Source organism: Palaemon carinicauda, chromosome 2, assembly GCF_036898095.1.
Source record: "Palaemon carinicauda isolate YSFRI2023 chromosome 2, ASM3689809v2, whole genome shotgun sequence".
Classification (NCBI taxonomy): Eukaryota; Metazoa; Arthropoda; class Malacostraca; order Decapoda; family Palaemonidae; genus Palaemon; species Palaemon carinicauda.
Window position 1 is genome coordinate 51,876,127 of NC_090726.1, and position 21,062 is coordinate 51,897,188.

The 21,062-nt window shown below is 34.2% G+C and overlaps 1 protein-coding gene across 3 annotated transcripts in view; it reads right to left on the bottom strand.

The window, feature by feature from the left end:
• Positions 1–1,511: 1,511 nt before the first annotated feature.
• Positions 1,512–21,062, bottom strand: part of LOC137625034 (uncharacterized) — a 186,838-nt gene continuing 167,287 nt past the window's right edge. For all 3 annotated transcript variants that reach the window (XM_068355975.1, XM_068355981.1, XM_068355969.1), the window contains one exon: positions 1,512–4,348. In XM_068355975.1, coding sequence (XP_068212076.1) covers positions 3,417–4,292 — 876 coding nt within the window. In that variant the 5' untranslated portion in view covers positions 4,293–4,348 and the 3' untranslated portion in view covers positions 1,512–3,416. The remainder of the gene's footprint in view (positions 4,349–21,062) is intronic.

Consider the following 21,062-nt stretch of genomic DNA (forward strand, 5'->3'; position numbering starts at 1 on the left):
AATAAGAAAACATAGAATAGTGCGTCCGAGAGAACCTTCAAGCATGAGAACTCTAACCCAAGACAGAGGAAGAACATGGCACATAGGCTATACCAAGGCTAGAGAACAATGGTTTGGTTTTAGAGTGCCATTCTACTAGAGGAGCTGCTTGCTTTAACTAAAGAGTCTCCTCTACCCTTACCAAAAGGAAATTAGCCAATGAACAATTACTGTGCGTTAGTTAACCCTCTTGAATGAAGAGGAATTTTTCAGTCATCTTAGTGTTGCCAGGTGTATGAGAAAAGAGGAGAATATGTAAAGAATAGGTACATGTGTAGGGAAAGGAAAAATGAGCTGTATTCAGAGAGATGGATACAATATAGTACTGTCTGGCTAGTCAAAGGACCCAATAACTCTCTAGAGGTAGTATCTCAACGGGTTGTTGGTGCCTTGGCCAACCTACTACTTGTAACACTTTATCAAGGAATAAATAAAGTGAAATAAGTGATCCCCGTCTGAGAAGAAATATGGAGGTTGTATAAAAAAAAAAAAGCACCTGTAATTTCCCTTTGAAAGAACGTGACAGATTTCTTCAGGATTCTGCAAAACTGTCACATACCAATGTGCTTGTAATTGCGCATTTTATATAAATAACCTTCAACCCAGCCAACTGTCTTTCTCCTCTCTCCTAACTGAGTTAACTTAGGGACTTCCATCATCACCATTTCTTACGCAGGTTCTACGTTAATTCTCCATTTGCAATTCAAACTTCATTGAGGATTCCATGTACTTTTTGTGCCAGATTCATAACTTGGTGCCATATATGTAAGGTTCTCCAATACGCAGGTTTCAGAGATCTTCCAAGAGGCAGGATGATAGTGGTCTGTCAGTCTTCATTAAATATACAAATTGGACCAAATGTCAGACTTTGAAGACAAATCTATATAGGAAGGTCTTAGGTACAAGACTATCCGTTTCCGTATATTTATTGGAATAAAAATACCATTCTTGGCTCAATTTTGTAGTGATGTAAGAGCCTTGATTAAAATTTACAGCTCTATAACAATGTTTTACTTTAAACATATGTTAATAACATAATCATCGTTATTGCAAGATTATTCATTCGGTCAAGGACTGGTCACAAACTATGTTAGCCAGTAGCTGAAATAAATAGTATTAAACAAAAAATGATTGGAATAGACCTTTTTAGTAGCAAAGTACAGCAATTTCTGTTCAAGTAATTTCTAGGTATCATTTAGATCTTTTTATTTTTCCATAATACACATGGAAAGAACAAATATCCCACTTTAAATTGACGCTAAGGTCAGAATCAAAGACTAAAATTTAATCCTACTTACATGGACAAATCTAACTATAATAATATAAATTTTGTTTCAATGTAAAAGGTTTTTCACCTTATAAGTTTTCGTTTGACTGCTTAATAGTTGTCACATGTAACAATAAACTATGTATCATTGGTAAAAAATTCACCGTAGTTCTGTAAGGTGCAAAATAAATTCAGGTAAGCTATCTCTAGTACTTTATTTTTGAGAAACAATAGTTTACAGCAAAATGTAAAAAATTTAACTTTGTTAACTTCAAATCGTCATTTTGACATTTTATTTTACTCTTTTTATTGAGCTTCTTGGGATGGAGTAACATTATTCAGCTTTAAAATAGTAGGCTACCCATAAATCATAACCCACGCTTAAATATTAACAATATACATACCTAAGAAAACCCCGGTTACACATGAACATAAATTTTGGTGGACCAAGAAGTGACATTGAAAAAACTCTTAGGGGTATTAGTTGCACTTTAAATAACAGCGTTTATTTTTGCCATCCTTCTTCTTCTTCTTCTTCTTCTTCTTCTTCTTCTTCTTCTTCTTCTTCTTCTTCTTCTTCTTCTTCTTCTTCTTCTTCTTCTTATTAGTATGATCTTACTGAATTCAAACATACTCCAAACCCATAGCAATTAGCAAGGAATGAAACCATTTCAATATACAGTTACTAACCCATTCTCTACAACTTGAGTTCATAATATAAATATACATAATCATATTTACATGTACGGGTGTACAACCGGCAATAAAACATGCTAAATGAGATTACTAACCGAAAATATCAAAGTATATGATACCCAATAAATCAAGTTGGAACTAATCACCTTATAGAAGACAGCGATATATCTCACGTAAATGGCTATTTCACGATGCAGAATACTGTATGTTCTAGTTGGATCAATGTAAATGTAAAAGTGGATTCTGACGAATTCTTGTTCACAGTATTAATCTGAATGCCTATTATGAGCTAGTCTTTTAGAGAAAATAGAGCGACATTTACTCTTTACATGAATGCAAATTTCAAAGCCAAGAAGTAAACCTAACTGTAGTGTCAGTTATTTAATCACTTCAAGCAAGTATATGAGAAAACACTGTTGAATGACGGGAATGCCATAAAACTAGAGCCCGATTTGTTAAAATCTCAAATCTCGAGTTTTATAGTTTGTTATTTTTGTCATCCTATGAAAGGAAAGTCCATATTCATTATGAGACCATCACTCTCTTAATCTAAACTGTATAATCAATTGATTAGCGTACTTCCATTAGTTACCAAAACACTTTTAAAGAGAGTACATTCACTACTATGAAGATAATATAAATAATATCTAATTAAAATCTAAGAAAAACCGTATTCCATAAACCCCTAAAGATTCGAAAGCAAACCGAACATAGCTAAAAGTGGTGCTTCGAATAGTCATCACTATCATTGAAATAAATTCAAGCACAGTCTGCAATTCCAGAGAAAAAGATAAAAATTCCTTCTCCAGAGTTATGTGGTTCTTACGTGCGTCTATATCCTGGAAGACACTGGAAAGAGAAAATTCCTGCAACTCCGTTGGTTACTTACATATCGCATCCAGATATATTTGAACGACGAGCACGTAATGCAAGATCCATGATTATAAAATATGATTCAGATTATGATCAACAAATAAAATAAATATGGTGATGCTGAAAATCTTTGAAAAACAAAGCATTCGATGGATTAGCGTTATATTTTGTAACGTCCTTTGATTGACACGTATCAGCTATATTACTAAACGGTCTAAATCAACGAAACATTCATTTATACAGTATAATCAATAAATTTTTCTCCATATGTTATTAAAACACTTCAATTGTTAAAATTCAGTATTTGCTGTTATAGAAATATAATCTTAAAAAGTCATTGGAAAATAATGAACTTTGAAAACATTACAAAAAGTCCCTTTCAAACTAAATCTAAAGCTCAAATAAGATTTCCAATGAAAAGAAAAGGAAATTCATTCCGCGTAAGTTATAACAAAGACAAACATAAACTTAAATAAACATCTTGATTATTCCTCCCATTATACATATTCTTTCCCATTAGGCGTAAGCGAGATGAGCTCAGCTATTCTCTTTGCCATGACGAGTTACAAGGCATGTCGTTCATGAGTGAGAGGATGCCATCTAACTTCACAACAACGTCACTGATTGGCATGCTATCCTGCCGGATGCATTCCTTAGCCAACGTCGCCAGTTCAGCTCTAATGGGAGCGTCAAGTGACAAGAAGGGCAAGCTATATCGAATAAGCTTTCCTAACATTATGACATTCCCAGACGCATCAACAACATCAATCCAGAGCATCTGCCTCCAGGGCATGTGGGTATAACATACTGTTCTCCAGCTCCTTACTCCAAACGGCAGCATGTTACCGACGTCGACGATTGTGGGCTCGTTGTTTTTATCATCGACAACGATGTTTCTTTCGTGGAGGTCGTTGTGACTTAAGCCTCTCTCGTGAGTCCTGTCGATGATCATACTGGTTTTCTTGAGGACTGAGATGACCTCTCTTGGATTCCTTCTGTTTATCGACAACCAGTCTTGGTAGGTGAGGGTGCCTACGTCACTCATGATGATGGCACAAGGAGCCAGTGGAGAAAAGGCAATGAGTTTTGGAATTCCCGGAGTATCATCAAGCTTCTTCAACCACTCGGCTTCCAACAGCATGGCATGCCAGCCTCGGCACCTGATGAAACTGCGCTTGAACACTTTGATGCACACCGTTTCTTCCATATCCGAGAACTTGTGCCTGTAACAAGTGCCATTCACGCCCTTCCCTAATTTCTCCAAGTTTTCAAATTTTATTGATGCAAGAGAGACCAAGGGGACTTGGAGGGGAATTGCACTTACCACTTTATACCTTTCAGTCCTGGGAAGGAGGACATTTACCCTCGAGGAGAATTCAAACATGCGTGTTCGCAGCTCTGTGCTTCTAAGACTCATTGTAAAGTTTTCTAAATTCTTGTAATGAATGACACTCGCAATAACAGCTCGGCAAACTGTAAAGAGGTATGAGGTTATACATAATATCTATTTTTTGGAAATAACATGTTTTGGTTAGATTAACTCCCAACAATGAATAAAAATAAAATAACTGAGTAAGACAAGTTTTATTTAGATAGATTCCAAACGTCAAGTCAATGGGTAAGAAGTATTTTATGGAACCAGTAATGAGTCATGGCTTAAGAAAAAAAATCGTCTTCAGTGTCTTCTGGATTCATAACTAGTCACTAGCAACATATGAGGGAGAAGTTTATTTCTATATTTCGTTTATAAATGTTACCATTAACATAGTCATTAGTATCTAAATCGATCAAAATTACTTATTTTTATAGATAATCATATATATATAGATATATATAAATTGTATAGACATACAAATACATACATACATATATATATATATATATATATATATATATATATATATATATATATATATATAAACACTGTTTAGACATACACACACCTACATACACACACACACACACACATATATATATATATATATATATATATATATATATATATACATATATATATACTGTATATAAACAATTATAAACTGAATTTAGGTATCAATAAAAACATATAAATGAAATCATAAATAAATATCTAAATAAACAAAGTATTCCTCAGGGTAATTTAACAAAAACAATTGAAAACAAATTTGGTAGGTCATGGTACAGAGGTCATTATATAATCCAAGGGTTAAGGCTGTGGGAGTCTAGTGAGAATATTAAAACCTCGCAATATGTACTGTAGTTACCAAGGTCGAGCCACGATCATGGCTTAATAGTTTTCTTGAGTGAACATCACCTTACCATTATTGTGAAAACGAAAGAGCAGCACAGTTACGCATCTCAATTACGTACAACATAGAAAGGAGGGGAGTCCAGCTCTCCAAATACCAGTCGGCCCTCGGTATTCCCGGTTCTATCTTCGCGATTTCGGTTAATTGCAGTTTAGAGATCCTATGGTATTAAAATAGTTTCCCTTACAAGCGGTAAGAAGTGATGCACGCAGCCCACTTTTCACCTGGCCTTCACGCCGTTTTCCTCCATCCACAACAATGTACCTCCACAATGCAGCAATGAAAAAAACAATATGCATGCCAACTTTATAGCTAACATGTAAACTGTTCAGTGATAAAACCTTTGCATAGAAATTCTATTAATATAATTGATTAAAAGAGGTTCATACATACATTATGTTCAATGTAGTACTTCTGTATAAAGAGATGGAAAACATCGGAGAATATGGAGCACAATAGTTAGGGCTACTGTAAAAGATTATTTTCTGCTTTTAATATTCATTAAAAATCAAAATGAAAATATCAAAATTCTCAGTAAAAATTTAAAAGTGTAATATATAAACCGACCCTACAAAATACTATTTAAAAGGTTTGATCAGATATTATAAAGGGAAAATATTTTATAAAAAGTATTTTAAAAAATCATATAAAAGAAAGAGGTAACTTATATGTGAGAGCTTATGATAATTCCACTTCAAAAAAGTCCCAGACATAGACACATACCCCCCCCCCCACACACACACACACACACACATATATATATATATATATATATATATATATATAATATATATATATATATATATATATATATATATATATATGCATGCACACACAATCACACAACAAAACAACAAACAAAGCCGTTTCTATTCCACTGCAGGGCGAAGACCTCATACATATCCTTATTCATGTCTGGGGTTTGCTCAGTTTTCATCAACACGCTGGCCACTGCGGATTGGTGATGGTGGGAGATTTTCGTCTCTTCGGTCACAGCAAACTAACATAGTATGGGTGGCCCTGAATAGTACATGGCGATGCGCAAATCCTGTCACCACGTTAAGGTATCCTTACTTAGAAAGGGATATATATATATCCCTCAGACATTATAATAATAATAATTAGAATAATATAACGTGTATGTATTTGAAAAAGTTAGTCCTCAAATTTACACATCACATTTTCCTGCTTTTAAAATACTTAGCAATATTCAGCGATCATTTCCGAAATCATTTAAATTCAAAATGGCTTTCTTTTATGAATAGTGAAAAGGGATTTTGACAACAATGGGTTAAATTTGGCATACTAACTGTATATATGCGTTGATATATATATATATATATATATATGTATATATATATATATATATATATATATAATATATATATATATATATATATATATATATATATATATATATATCAACGCATATATACAGTTAGTATGCCAAATTTAACCCATTGTTGTCAAAATCCCTTTTCACTATTCATAAAAGAAAGCCATTTTGAATTTAAATGATTTCGGAAATGATCGCTGAATATTGCTAAGTATTTTAGAAGCAGGAAAATGTGATGTGTAAATTTGAGGACTAACTTTTTAAATACATACACGTTATATTATTCTAATTATTATTATTATAATGTCTGAGGCTTTTGTCCTACAATGGACTAGAAACGGCTGCATTTATTGTTATTTTTTGTTGTATCTACAAATATAAACACGTTATATATTTATAGTAAAATATACACAAGCACTCACACCCACCCACACACACACACACACACACACACACACACACACATATATATATATATATAATATATATATATATATATATATAATATATATATACATACATATATATACATATATATACACACACACACACATATATATATATATATATATATATATATATACATATATATATATATATATATATATATATATTAAGGTCATTTTGGATAATTGGTCATTTTACAAAATGCGAGGCCATTATGCAAAAGAATCTTGACCCTTCTGCAAAATGTCGAGAAATTTAGGTCATTTTGCAAAGTGACCACGAATTTGGTCTTTTTGCATAATGGCCGGTCATTTTGTAAAATAACTAATTTTCCAAAATGACCGTAACATATATATTCATATGCATGTATGTATGCATGTATGTATGTGTGTGTGAATATTAGTAATATCTATCTTCATTAGAAAGAAAATATAATTACATTGACCCTGGTTGGTCAACTTACCCTTTCCTTTAATCTAAAGGAGAAATGAAAAATAATGGTTTCAAGACATTGTGGGTATTTTTCTACTTGACGTACGCTGTCTCGCGAAAACAAGCCAACTCTAAAGGGTATTTCATGCTCTAAATACTTTATATTTCCTACTCGAAGTTTTGGGTTTGTGAAACAGCTTTTAATCTTATTCAATTAACGTTCCTATGGAAAGCGTTTTAGCTTGAAAGCAAACCATTTACTGTTTTTATACTCTATTTCCCATCGTCCAAGAAACTGGTTTACAGGTTTAAGGTTGCTCGTGAATAGCAGAGGAAGAGACAGAGACAATGTCCTGGAGAATGACCATATATACTATGATTAGCGCCCAAGCCCTCTCCATCAAGCCACGACAAAGGAGGGCCAGGCAATGGTTGCTACTGGCTCAGTAGGTAGACCTATAGGCTCCCCAAAACCTCTATCCATATAGTTCGCAAGGATGGTGAGGTTGCGGACAATGCAAGAAACTATCGAGCTTGAGCTGGTCTTGAATCCCTGTCCAATAGATCGCCAAGCAAGAATATTTCCAATAGACTACTACAACCATGAAATTCAAGAGAATTTCAGATTCTCTTCACTCGTTCACTTCACTGATGCCTTTTGCCACTCGCACTGTATTCCCAATGTCTGTTGCCAGTTTCAGTCAGTAATATTTGGGTCTTTGGTATTGTTTAAAATGAAGTGAGTCAACAATAAACAAAACAGGTTTAAAGTATACTGTATATGAGGACTGGAAATACGGAATTGGGAGGTAAGATTCCAAAGGTTATTCGACCTTTTCTGCATCGAATCATAAGATAGATTTACCGGCTCTATTACAGATCACATACACACAAGGCACGGAAGCTTATGCACCAATCGTCTAATGTTTATCTTTAGTCATCCGAATGATTACTGAATAATCCAAGTATTGTCACTATTAATATTACTAGCCTAGCTGCAACCGTAGTTAGAAAAGCATTACGGTACAGTTGGACACAGGACTCCCTGGTACACTTTGCTTTGTAGAAGTGCACCCTGTCACACCATTACTTCGCGGCAAGTAACCAAAAAGATAATGTAAGGAGAGTTGGTAGACGTGGTGGGCTGAGCTAAACACATGAACTCGCCGTTCACTAAAGGTTTGGCAGGGCTTACTTCCTCAGAGTGAGGTGTGGCAGGAATTCCTGTGACCAACTGTACTCACCCAAGGGTCCCAACAGGGAAGTAGTCAAGGGCAACAAATAATAGAGACGTAAAACAAAAACTATTGAAGAAAACTAAAACCCTTAATATATATTAAGATGAATAACAATCTTAAATAAATAAGTAACATAGACAATGAAACGCGACTGATACCATCCTACTCAACAAGCATTTGCACAAAGTGTGAAATTCTGGATATTCAATGATTCAGGAATCTGATAGGGAAGATCATTCTATCCTTTAGTTGCGGTTAGATACCTTACATTTATGATATGAAGACTGTGAAGAAAAAGCAATACTGTTTGGCATCCATTTCACTTACTAAACTTTACTCGAAATTTGTCCAGTATTTCAATGGGTCTTGGTCGGTGATAGAATCTAGTGGAGCTTTAAAAATCCCCTTTCCTACTAGGTCATTGAAATATTAATATGTTTAATTTTCGAACCAAGCAATAGCTTTTCTTGTTCAGGATTAAACATCTCATAACAATGTCCTTTTTGATTCTAGGTATTGAATACATGCATAAGAAAAATATCTCGGCTAATGTTCTTAACATCAAGGTAACGTCATGCGCTAATGATATATCATCGTTAGTACTGTCTGGCCAGTCAAAGGACCCAATAACTCTCTAGCGGTAGTATATCAACGGGTGGCTGGTGCCCTGGCCAACCTACTACCTACTAGCTAGTTAGATTTCAACTATAGGTATTTTTATAGTGTTTTTTATTTCCTTCTTAAATTCAGTAGAGATCTTATTAAACTTCCATTTTGGTACCAAGGAAGTTCAAATACTGAAACTATGGTTTTCGCGCTTTTTCTTTTTATCCCTTTTAATCGGTGTATTTACAAAAAATCCTTTAGTATTTTTATGTTCCAGATATGGATAAGAGACTAGATCAGTTATACATCCTTCTTCCTAAATGAATTGAAGACCATCTGTGTTAAAGTTTATTTTGCCAGCGTCTAAATGTATAAAGTGTGAAATAATTAACTAGACATTTATTTGTCAAAAAGACAATAAAATTGAGATAATGGTACATTAGATTTTGATTTTGATAATCAACAGAATGTTAGACTTGAGTGTATGCACTCAGTGTTTCAAATGAATGATGTATATTATCATTATTGTTAGTTACTACTAACAATAATTATTTTAAGTGCCAAGAATAATGATATCATTATCTTAACATTAAATCATTTTCATATGGCATGGGCGACATCTCGAAACTCATGCCCTATGATACGATATCTTTCTTTTCCTTGAAAATTTATCTCTTAAAAGCCGACAATGGAGAACTGTATGGAATTTGGAAGAGAGTTTATGGTTACGTTTAAAAGAAACTTAATATTCTCTCGGGCATGACGGATCAAACAAACCTTTGGAATATTCACACAAAATGTCAGTGTTGTATTTCATATTTCACGAAGCTTAAACAATGTTTCTGTTATGAAATTCAAGAAGCTCAAAAATGCAGGTACAGATTTATATTTTCAAACCAGTCCATAATGCGCATATTTCTCTATGGAAAACACAGTAGTTATAACACAAGAGATCTTGCTGTCAATCAATCAATCTTTGTGAAAAAGTAATTAGTGATCCTAACCTTCCAAGCATGTTTTAAAGAAACAGTTTCAAAATGAAAATAAAGTTTAATAAAGAAGTTGGTATAAGTAAATAAAATACGATTACTTATAAAACAGCAATAAATGAACCAATAGCCACTAAGACTAAAAAATACATCAATCCAGACGTTAAATAAACGCCATTTTCCTTCAAAACTAAAGACTCTGAAAAAGTAGAATTAAGATCTATAGCCCTGCCAGGACTATTGTTCCATAATTAAAATAGAGTATAATATTCTAAAAAAAAAAAAAAAAAAAAAAAAAATTCATGTCAGGCAAACAAGAGTGGTTTAGGGTCAATTGGTCTGTTGATAATTTGTCCAGTGGTAATTGGTCCATTGGTTGATTCGTCCAGAAGCAATTGGTGTGACAACCAATTAGCCGACTCGGGCAATTAAAGATTGGAACGTATTTGGAACTTGAAAAAAGAAAGAATTGAAATATTTCATTAAACGGAAAATTAGTCGTACCCTCAGTAATCTTACAGTGAAATGGCAAATATGGTTTAAAAATAATGAAAATGTAAACAAGAAACTTGGATTAGTGAGTTAATACCAAGACCTACAAAAAAGGCTTTATGTAGGTCTTGGCTATTCCTCTAATGTAGGTGACACACATACGCGACCCTTAACGTGTCATTAGCCAGACATCATAAATGCCCTAATTTTTTTCCAGCACCTACTCAGGTGTTCCGGTAGAGAAGAGCAAAGTTTGCGTCAAGTCTGTACTTTCAGAGCTCCGACAATTTTCTGGCTTGCTCAGTAATCAACCTTCAGTCTGCGACTAATTGCAGGCTGATTGCACAATGCACTTCTTTATTGTCCTGGTCGCATAGCAATGAAGTTTGCTTAAACATGGGCCATTTGATATCGTTATCTACCATAACTTAGGCTTATGTAGGGCACTAACAGAGCGCAAATATTGAATCACTCTGAGTACCCCATAAATGGCACGTCTTTTAACGATGTATTGCGCAGAGTGCGGGGACAAATATTGCAAGTGTCAAGGGGGCTTGATGAATTAATCATAGCTAATCATAGATTATAGATTGTCGCCGAACATGTTCCAGTCTAGTCGTCGACAGGGACTGAAACTAGATGGCTTCAAAAGATAGAGCAGTGGGTATTAAGTTCAACATTTCCTCTATTATCTTATATAACTTCATGGTAAGCAACAGAGAATTTAAATCAATAATAAACATTCTTTAAATAATAATTTGTGGTTCAACAAATATGACTATGTGGGACGTCAGCATCAACCAATCATAATCGTTTATCTTGTAAATAATGTATCATAGGTCAATTTCACAAATATTCCATAAGACATTGTATTCAATGCGTTTTCATTTCGTCACTTTGTAATTCAAAGAATTCTTCCCTATCCTCTCTCTCTGCAAATGCAACGTTTGAAAGAAAATGTATAGGGTACATGGACGATATTCAATTACAATTAAAATATTCAAGGACAAGATTAACGCTGATGCAAAAGAAGAGGATATTTGGGACTGCATTCGTAACCCGAACCGACCACTGGACCAATCAGATTTAGATTAATCGTCATTGGACTACTAGGATCAAGGCATCATGATACAATCAGTTTCATTAACTCCAGTACACTTGACGGGAAGCCAAGAAGACGTCTGGTAGGTGTATATTATAGCAAGTAATGCCGTGGTTGGCAAAAAGGAAACTGTTGGCAACGCTGCCTGTTAAACAAAGAACAAAGTCGTTGAGCATGTAAACACCTAATCAAAAGCATTTTTATCAATTTAATTTTACGAAGTGCTGTATAGGAAAATATTATTTGCTTAACAGTACTTCGTAAAATGAATTTAAAGGCTTTTGATCAAGTTTTTACAAGGACAGCGACTTTGTTTTACAGGTAGAGATGCCATTTTTTTCTTTGGCCAATCACAGCCTTACCCGCTACAATGTGTACTACTGTCAGACGTCTCCTTGGGTTCCCGTGAAGAGTACTGGAATTAATGAAGCCACTGTAAAACAGATATTGCGTGGATGGTCTAAATACCTTTGCTGAGGACACATAAACAGCCACAACGTGATTTAGCTATTTTATATTAGTCCCAGAAAGCTTTTAGTGACCAGACAGAAGAACCATGTTCCAGGTAATGTGGAACAATAATATAAACCATGTTAATAGGATCATCATCTCTGTCGAAAAATTAAGATTTAATAACTTTAATCACTTTCAAAAATTAGGTAAAATACTTTTAGCTTATTAAGAAAATAAGTGGAATTTGAGGAAAACACAAAGCATCGTCAAATTCATAAATTCAGTAGCAGAGTATTATTATTTCTTAGAAATTCTCTGATGACGAGGCCTTCATGCGTAATAATCAAATGGAATACATTAATTCCTTTTGTTTATATTGAAACGTACTACTTTATAAATTAAAATAAATATAAAATTGTGGAAAAAAAATTCCAACCCTAGCTGGAAAAGCAAAATACTACAAGCTCAAAGACTCCAACAGGAGAGGAAGCCCGATAGGAGAGGAAGTAAGGGAAGAGTGGAGAAATTATACATAATCAATGAATAAGAAATATAGAATATTTTGAGATCAATAATGGAATTTTAAACAACCCATTTTTTTCAAGAGCAACAAATTACAAGGAAACATTCCTTAATTTCTACGTTATATGTAGGGAAGCTATTATTATTATTATTATTATTATTATTATTAATTGCCAAGCTACAACCCTAGTTGGAAAAGCAGGAAGCTATAAGCCCAGGGGCTCCAACAGAGAAAATAGCCCAGTGAGGAGAGGAAACAAGGAAACATAAAATTGTTTAAGAACAGTAACAATAAAATAAATATCTCATATTTAAACTATAAAAACGATAAGATTGTTTCTTTAAAAACATGCTGGTTCCTTTAGCTTCGAGGATTTTTATTACAAAATTTCGAGTGGCTCTTAAAATGAGATTATATTGGCTTTTAGCATAATTAAAAACATGGTTACATACAGAAGTCTCCTGTGGAGTTCAAGGGATATCAGTATACGTAATATGAATATGTAAAGTATTCATAATATGAATATGTAAAGTATTAATTACTTGTAATGTGTGTATAAATTTAGTCCAGAAAATAAACATACACCCCTATAATGAAGCGCAGTATATTTCCAACCTAGACTATCATACTTAAAATCTAATCTTTAGTGTACAATAACAACAAATATAGCCGTTTCTAGTCTACTGCAGGACAAAGCCCTCAGACATGTCAATTCAGTTATGGGGTTTGGCTAGTTTTCATCTCCACGCTGACCAGTGCGAATTGGTGATGGTGGGAGATTTTAGTCTGATCGCTCACAGCAACCCAACTTAGTATGGGTGGTCCTGAACTCTACAGATTTGCTCAAGGCGACGCGCCCACTCTTTCACTACGTTGTCCAAAGAACATAACAAAGACTCGGCAAGCAAGTTAAGTAGTTAGTCACCAAGTTCAGATGAACTCGTTGAGTGGAATTTACATATTTTGGATTAAAAAAAAAAATAATTTTCTACATGTGGATCCGTCCATTGCGACGCTTTATTCAGAATTTAAAATCCTCGCGAAATTATTAGGTTGTGGATCGGGAATTTTGATTTGGGATCTATTAGGAATATAATTTTTGTTGTTGTGTAAGATTACTTGTCAAGAATAATTTTTGGGTGATCCTAACTCGACAATAATTCACTAGTTAGTCTTTACCAGAAGATGTTGTTAAGAAGAGTATTTCCTGAAGAAAATAATGCTCTCCTAAGGAAAGGACACTCCAAAATCAAATCATCGTTCTCTGTTCTTGGGTAGTGCTTTAGCCTCTGTACCATAGTCTTCCACAGTCTTGGAGAGTTCTCTTGCTTGAGAGTACACTCGGGCACACTATTCTATGTTATTTCTCTTCATTTTGAGTTTTTGAAGTTTTAATTGTTTATATATGAAAATTTATTTTAACGTTGTTACAGTTATCAAAATATTTTAGTTTATTTACCTCCCTATTTCCATTCCTCACTGGGAAATTTTCCGTGTTAAATCCCTTGGACTTACAGCACACTGCTTTTCCAAATAGGGTTGTAACTTAGCAAGTAATAATAATAATAATAATCATATCTTTTTACCAGCCTCTTAAACACTGGAATAAGCGAATTAACCTTAAATGTACATTCTTAACAACTAAAATATGAACCAAACATTGAAGGAAACGTTCTTTTAATTTCAATCGTAAATGGAAAACAAATTAGCAATCAGAACTAGAGATGTCATTTAATGGAGCAACGCTGGCAGCCTTTGAAGTACACTATGATACGTAAAATTCAAATATCTCTCTCAAACATGATTACTTCTGTAAAAACCAATTAAGCTGTTGAGTTCATGCTATGAAGTGACCAGCTTCTTCCGCATATAGATTCAATCGAAATCTGCCGTTTTCTTAAGAAATCAGCAAATTGATAACTTAATTATAAGTTAGGCGTTGTATATTTACTAATTTAAAGACTACCAATATACTTTATATATTTCACGAAAATAGATCAAGGAAATGTTAACGTAAATTAAAAAATATCATTTGGTAAAGCTTTGATAATCCCAATCATTTAAATTGGGTGAATGTCTGGATACGCGATAGCATTCAGCTATAGAGGTATTTTGATGTTGATGTGTCATTAATAATTTAGCATTGAATATGGAGTACTTATGTAACACATGATACTTACTGAGTGAGAGAGAGAGAGAGAGAGAGAGAGAGAGAGAGAGAGAGAGAGAGAGAGAGAGAGAGAGAGAGAGAGAGAGAGAGAGAGAGATATTTCTTGATATAAATTCAAGGTGAAAAATTATGACATTTTAGCCTCAGAAAAAACGTTTATAGGACTTACAAATGCAGAGAAAATGAATGACAAGGAAAAATATAGCATAAAAACTATATAGAACACAATGATAAGAGATATTTGTAAAACCAAAAATATATCAGTGGAAACAATAACATCAAATGCAATTTAAACTTACCTCTAGAATTGATAGCAAATTATAATGCCTTTAAATAATAACGTTCAAAAGTGAAATTTCTCTTTGAAGACAGAAATAATCATATAGTTTCTATCGGAGACAAGAATTCATATGGAAAGCTGGAAAACAATACATGTCAGCGTTTCATTTCACGCTAGCTCAGCGTTTTGGTAACTACGCATGTGCACTAGTACATGTGGGAGTAAATAGTCAAGATGGGGGGGGGGCCGATGATTGAGGGGGAGGGATCTGTAGACGGTGAACTAGATTGCCTGAAATAAAAAAATAGGACAACAGAACTCTTGACATACTGAAGAACACTATGATATTCGGTTAGTTCAAGTTGTTGTTCACTCTCACAAGAGTTTTGTTCAATGGAATACTTAAAGTATGTTTACTGGCGCTCTAGAAGTACTGATATGTGTTTAGGGTCTAATTATGACAGCACTCAGGTTTTCTGTCGATTTTATCAAAGAGGTTACAACCCATTCTGTATTTTCTTTTGGTGTGGTTTACTTACAGGGAGAGAGTATTAGCCATCACATCAGAATATTAAAAAAAAAAAAAAAATATATATATATATATATATATATATATATATATATATGTGTGTGTGTGTGTGTGTGTGTGTGGTCGTGGCACCCACCACAGATAATTGGAAAGCTTAATCCGCCAAGTGCTGTAGTGCTGCAGTGCTTCGCTATCATTTGCTGGGCCTGCGGATCGTTATCAAGCTTCCACCCACAAGTTCACAGTAGGCCTACTCATGGGTATCATCTTAAACTTGGATCAAGAAAAAGAGACTCGACGACAGACCAGAAGGGATGGTGCTTGCTCTCATACAAACAAACACATACACATACACACATTTTATATATATATATATATATATATATATATATAATGTATATACATACATATATATATATATATATATATATATATATATATATATATATATATATATATATATCAGCAATAAAGTTTACAACTCTTAACGCACTCGCAGTTACAATAATTTCTGGTTGTATGTTCGAGTCCAATTATGTCATTAAGTATATCGATTGGGGTTGTAAACCTTATCGATATACTGTACTTAAGATGGTCAAGGAAACCATTTGCTTGAATATTGACTCATTCCCAATCGCGACCTTTAAAAATTCTATGAGTAAACTTCTTTGGGCAGAATTTAACTGGTAAATATTTTCTGTTTTGAAAATAGCTAATTGGCTCTCACATAAAGTTTTGAGAACACTGCCACAAGAATATCAGTCTTGTTAAGTGCGGGTTTTCTTGAAACTTTAAAATTGTTAAAGTTATGTAAGATAGCATGTCACTTATGCTCTCATTAACCTGCAATTCCAGATGCTGTTTACGTCTTTCTTAGATACTATTTCACTCATATTACTTGTAGCTGACCTGTGAAGAGAGTATTACTGCACCAACATTTTCCAAGAAAGAAAAGAGAATGTGTTAAATAAAGTATTTTTCTTTGGAAACATACACTCATGTATATTTTACATTAAAAACGTATATCAAAGAAATTATGTGAACAAATTGAAATACAGCAAGGTTAACAAGGTAATTCCCATTTACGTACCCATCACAAAAGAGGCAAGGCTAAAGTCACAGATAACGTACATATGTCTAGACATCATCAAAGGAATGTCGTCGAAAATTAGTTGTGGAAACGACACGTGGCTGCGAGACATAACTTTCACATAATTTGCTCCACTCTCAAATATAATATTGTTAATAAAAGGGGAAGATTTGCCAGCCCAGTGAGTCCAGCTAATTAAGATTAATCATCAAAGTATGTGCAAAGAATTAGCAAAACATCACGCAAACAGAGAGAGAGAGAGAGAGAGAGAGAGAGAGAGAGAGAGAGAGAGAGAGAGAGAGAATTAATACTGCAAATAGGAAGAAAAGAATGAACTCAAGCAAAGAAAAATTGAGATCACTAGTTAATGAATTGCAGATTGGGTAGTGGAAAGATGAGTCAGTTCACCGTTTTCTTAAATTTTTCCTTAATTTGAGTTAGTAATTACAAAATTGGAATTCAGATTTCCAAATTACGATTGCATTTTAAAAGGGATCGGGTTAACAATGATCAGTTTGCCAAGCTTTCACCACACGTACAAGTATGAGTAATTGTGTGCTCATGACTATTCAGTATATTTAAAGGTGTCCGGTCAATTCGTCGACATCAATTCGTCGTTTCTCAATTCGTCGATGCTCAATTGATCGTTGCTCAATTTGTCCCCAAGTCAATTCGTCGTTGGGCAAATCGTCGAGTTAACTTATTTATTTTCGCATTCTCGACACTCCCTTTTTTTTTGTCATACATATTGGACCCTTTTTGCTTCCTCAATAAAGAAATTGTCTAATGACAATTTTAGTTCAAAAGTACTTTTTAAAACTTTGCTCCTTGAAAAAAAGAATTGTCTAACGACAGGTTTAGTTCAGAAGTACTTTTTAAAACTTTGCTCCTTAAAAAAAGAATTGTCTAACGACAATTTAGATTGAAAGAAATTTGTTGAAACTTTGCTTCTAATATTTCATCTTTTTTAGGAAAGCGGGAAGTTACAATATAAATACAAAAAAAAAAAGTGTAGTGTTTATTTTCAGTCAAATTTATAGTACAAGATAATATATAATGAAAATAGTAGACAAGTTACAATAAAATTCTTAAAAATATTGGTTAAGCATTTAATTTCTAAAATTTAAGATTGTGTGCGATTGTTTTCAGAAAGGTAATTTTTTTGGTTGGGATCATATCTCTCCATGACATTTTTTATACGCAAATTCATGTCTCTATATTTTTTCTTTTGCATTGGTTCATCTCCTTGGATAAATTTCTGCAGTTTGGAACTCGCAAACCTTTCCTTACATTTCAAAACATCTATGAGCTTCCAAATATTTGGATGATTATTCACTGTGTCTTTTAGTGTGCTGTGGTAGGCTTCTAAATTATTTGTAGTTCTAGCAATCGCAGACATGCCTCTATCCCAAACGTTCCAAATAGTTAATGGATATGGTGGTTCAAGACGTCGCCTCCTTTCTCCTCTTCCTCTAAGAGGTCCTATGTAATTATTCTCAAAATAGGAAACTACTGACTGTTGCATATCATCATCATCTACAAGTTCCTCGTAGCCATCGACAGCATCATCTACCGATAAGAAGGCAAGGACAACAAAACAGCGGATTTTAAGGCTAAAACTGTCATCTTGGTGATATCTGCTTTTCATTCCTTCTTGAACTATATGCTTGTACATATTTTGCCCTAAATGAAACAAGCAGCAAGCTAAATTTGAGGCAGGAAACGATTCAAGAAATCCATTATGCGCTGCCTTTTCAAAATCCTTAAGTATGCACTCTGGGCCTTCATCCTGCAGTAATTCAATTATTTTGGCAAAAAGTCTATTATATGTGTTTTGTCTTTTGTTTAATAGCAATGCAAACAATCGTGGGACATTTAAATTATCAATCTGTACGCGCACTATATATAATTGAAAAAATATACTAGAACAGCATTTAAATGTTCCGTCTGTCGCCAAAGTTGAATAACCTAGTGTCTTTTAACTTGGGGACAAATTGCCCAACGACGAATTGACTTGGGGACAAATTGAGCAACGATGAATTTAGCGGGACGAATTGGGCAACGACAAATTCACCAGGGACGAATTGCCCTAGCACCATATTTAAATATGCGGAAATGTAAGAAAACAGGAAAAAGATAGGCTGTACATGTGTAAGTTTTTAGGATAATGAAATTTTTAAATAGTGTGAAATATCTTATGTTTGCAGACGATGCAGCTTCCTGCTCTAGAAAACAGAATTCTAATGCTGCTTAACATCTTTGACTAATAATGCGTCCCGCAGTCACAATAGCAGTAGGCTAAAAATAGCAAGCCATTCGGCGATTTACCTTTAGGATTTAAGGAATCCCAATTTTTCAGAATATTAGTAAAAACTGGTTTGTGATTGGCTTGGTGACTGAAAGACTAGTATGGTCTTGTACAGTTTTGTTTCATGATGTCTCTTTCTAACAGGCATTTAGTGAGGGTTCTGGAAGATAAGTTTTCTGAGAAAGATCGAATGACAGAATATTTCTTTAAATAATTGCCCTATTGCGACTGTCAGATATCTAAGCAAATATCTAAACAAAGTAAGATTTTAATGTAACATTTTGAATGTTAATGTATAAATAAATTTCATATGATCAGTAAATTATTTTCTAAAGGGATCATAACAAATAAATCTATACTTTTTTACATATAACTTCGTGCAATTTTGCCATTTAGTTAGCAAAAAGCACTATTATGTATTATATCTGTAGGAAACTTTATCATAAATCATGTATCACCTTTTTTTTATTTCAGGCAACAGTGAAAAGGACATTCAGTGTATGTCAAAATTAACGTCATGTCTTTTCATAATAATAATAATAATAATAATAATAATAATAATAATAATAATTATATTAATATCCCCTAAAAAGGTAACTATTACACATAAAACAATTGCTGCTATTTAATATTTTCTTAACCATTAAGAATTCGGAGGTAAGAACCATACCTCTCTCTCTCTCTCTCCCCTTCTCTCTCTCTCTCTCTCTGATGTTCTAACACCATTTAAAGACTCCTTTAATAGGTGAGTAGTAGGTAGTAGGTTAGCCAGGGCACCAGCCACCCGTTGAGATATTGCTACTATAGAGTTATTGAGTCCTTTGACTGGCCAGACAGTACATATTGGATCCCTCTCTCTCTGGTTCCAGCTTTTTTTTCCCCTTTCTCTACACATACACAGAATAGTATGACCTATTCTTTCCACATTCTCCAAATACACCTGACAACACTGAGATTACCAAACAATTCTTCTTCGCTCAAGGGGTTAACTACTGCACTGGAATTGTTCAGTGGCTACCCTTCCACTTGGTAAGGGTAAAAGAGACTCCTTAACTATGGTAAGCAGCTCTTCTAGGAAAAGGACACGCCAAAATCAAACCACTGTTCTCTAGTCTTGGGTAGTGTCGTAGCCTCTGTACCATGACCTTCCACTGTGTTGGGATAGAGTTCTCTTTCTTGATGGTACACTCAGGCACACTACTCTGTCTTATTTCTCTTCCTCTTGCTTTTGAAGCTTTTATAGTTTATATATGAAAGATCTATGTTAACGTTGTTACTGTTCTTAAGATATTTGATTTCAATTGTTCATTACTCCTCTTATAGTTTATTTGTTTCCTTATTTCTTATCCTCACTGGGCTTTTGCCACTAGAGTTGTAGCTTAGCTAGTAATAATAATAAGTCACACGAGAGAGAGAGAGAGAGAGAGAGAGAGAGAGAGAGAGAGAGAGAGAGAGAGAGAGAGAGAGAGAGATTTACATTATTATGTAACCATTAATCAAGAAATTCCTTTTAGAAAGTGCCGTCCACGAAGGCTCAGTGGGAATTCCTTGCGTGTGTTTCTAATGCTAATATCCGAGAAGGAATGGCTGGAATACACTGGAATAGGTGACGAGATTGCTGGCCTCTTTGAGCCAGGGCCTTGAAATGGGGTCTGGGGAGGTGGGTTGAGGGTGATCTAGTCCCGGGACCCGGCAGTCTGGGAAAGGGCCCAATGACAGTAGCTCATTCACTATAATTTTTCTTTTTAGGGAATACACACACATTTTGGGTTTATTTTTTATTTGGGGTTTGATAAGTTCGAGGCGATACGTAATCGCAGAGGCAGATTCTTATAAATGGTTTTGCCTACTTGGGTGAGGTGTATCTTGTCCCCCGCCCCCTTCTCCAGTTTTATATTATGATT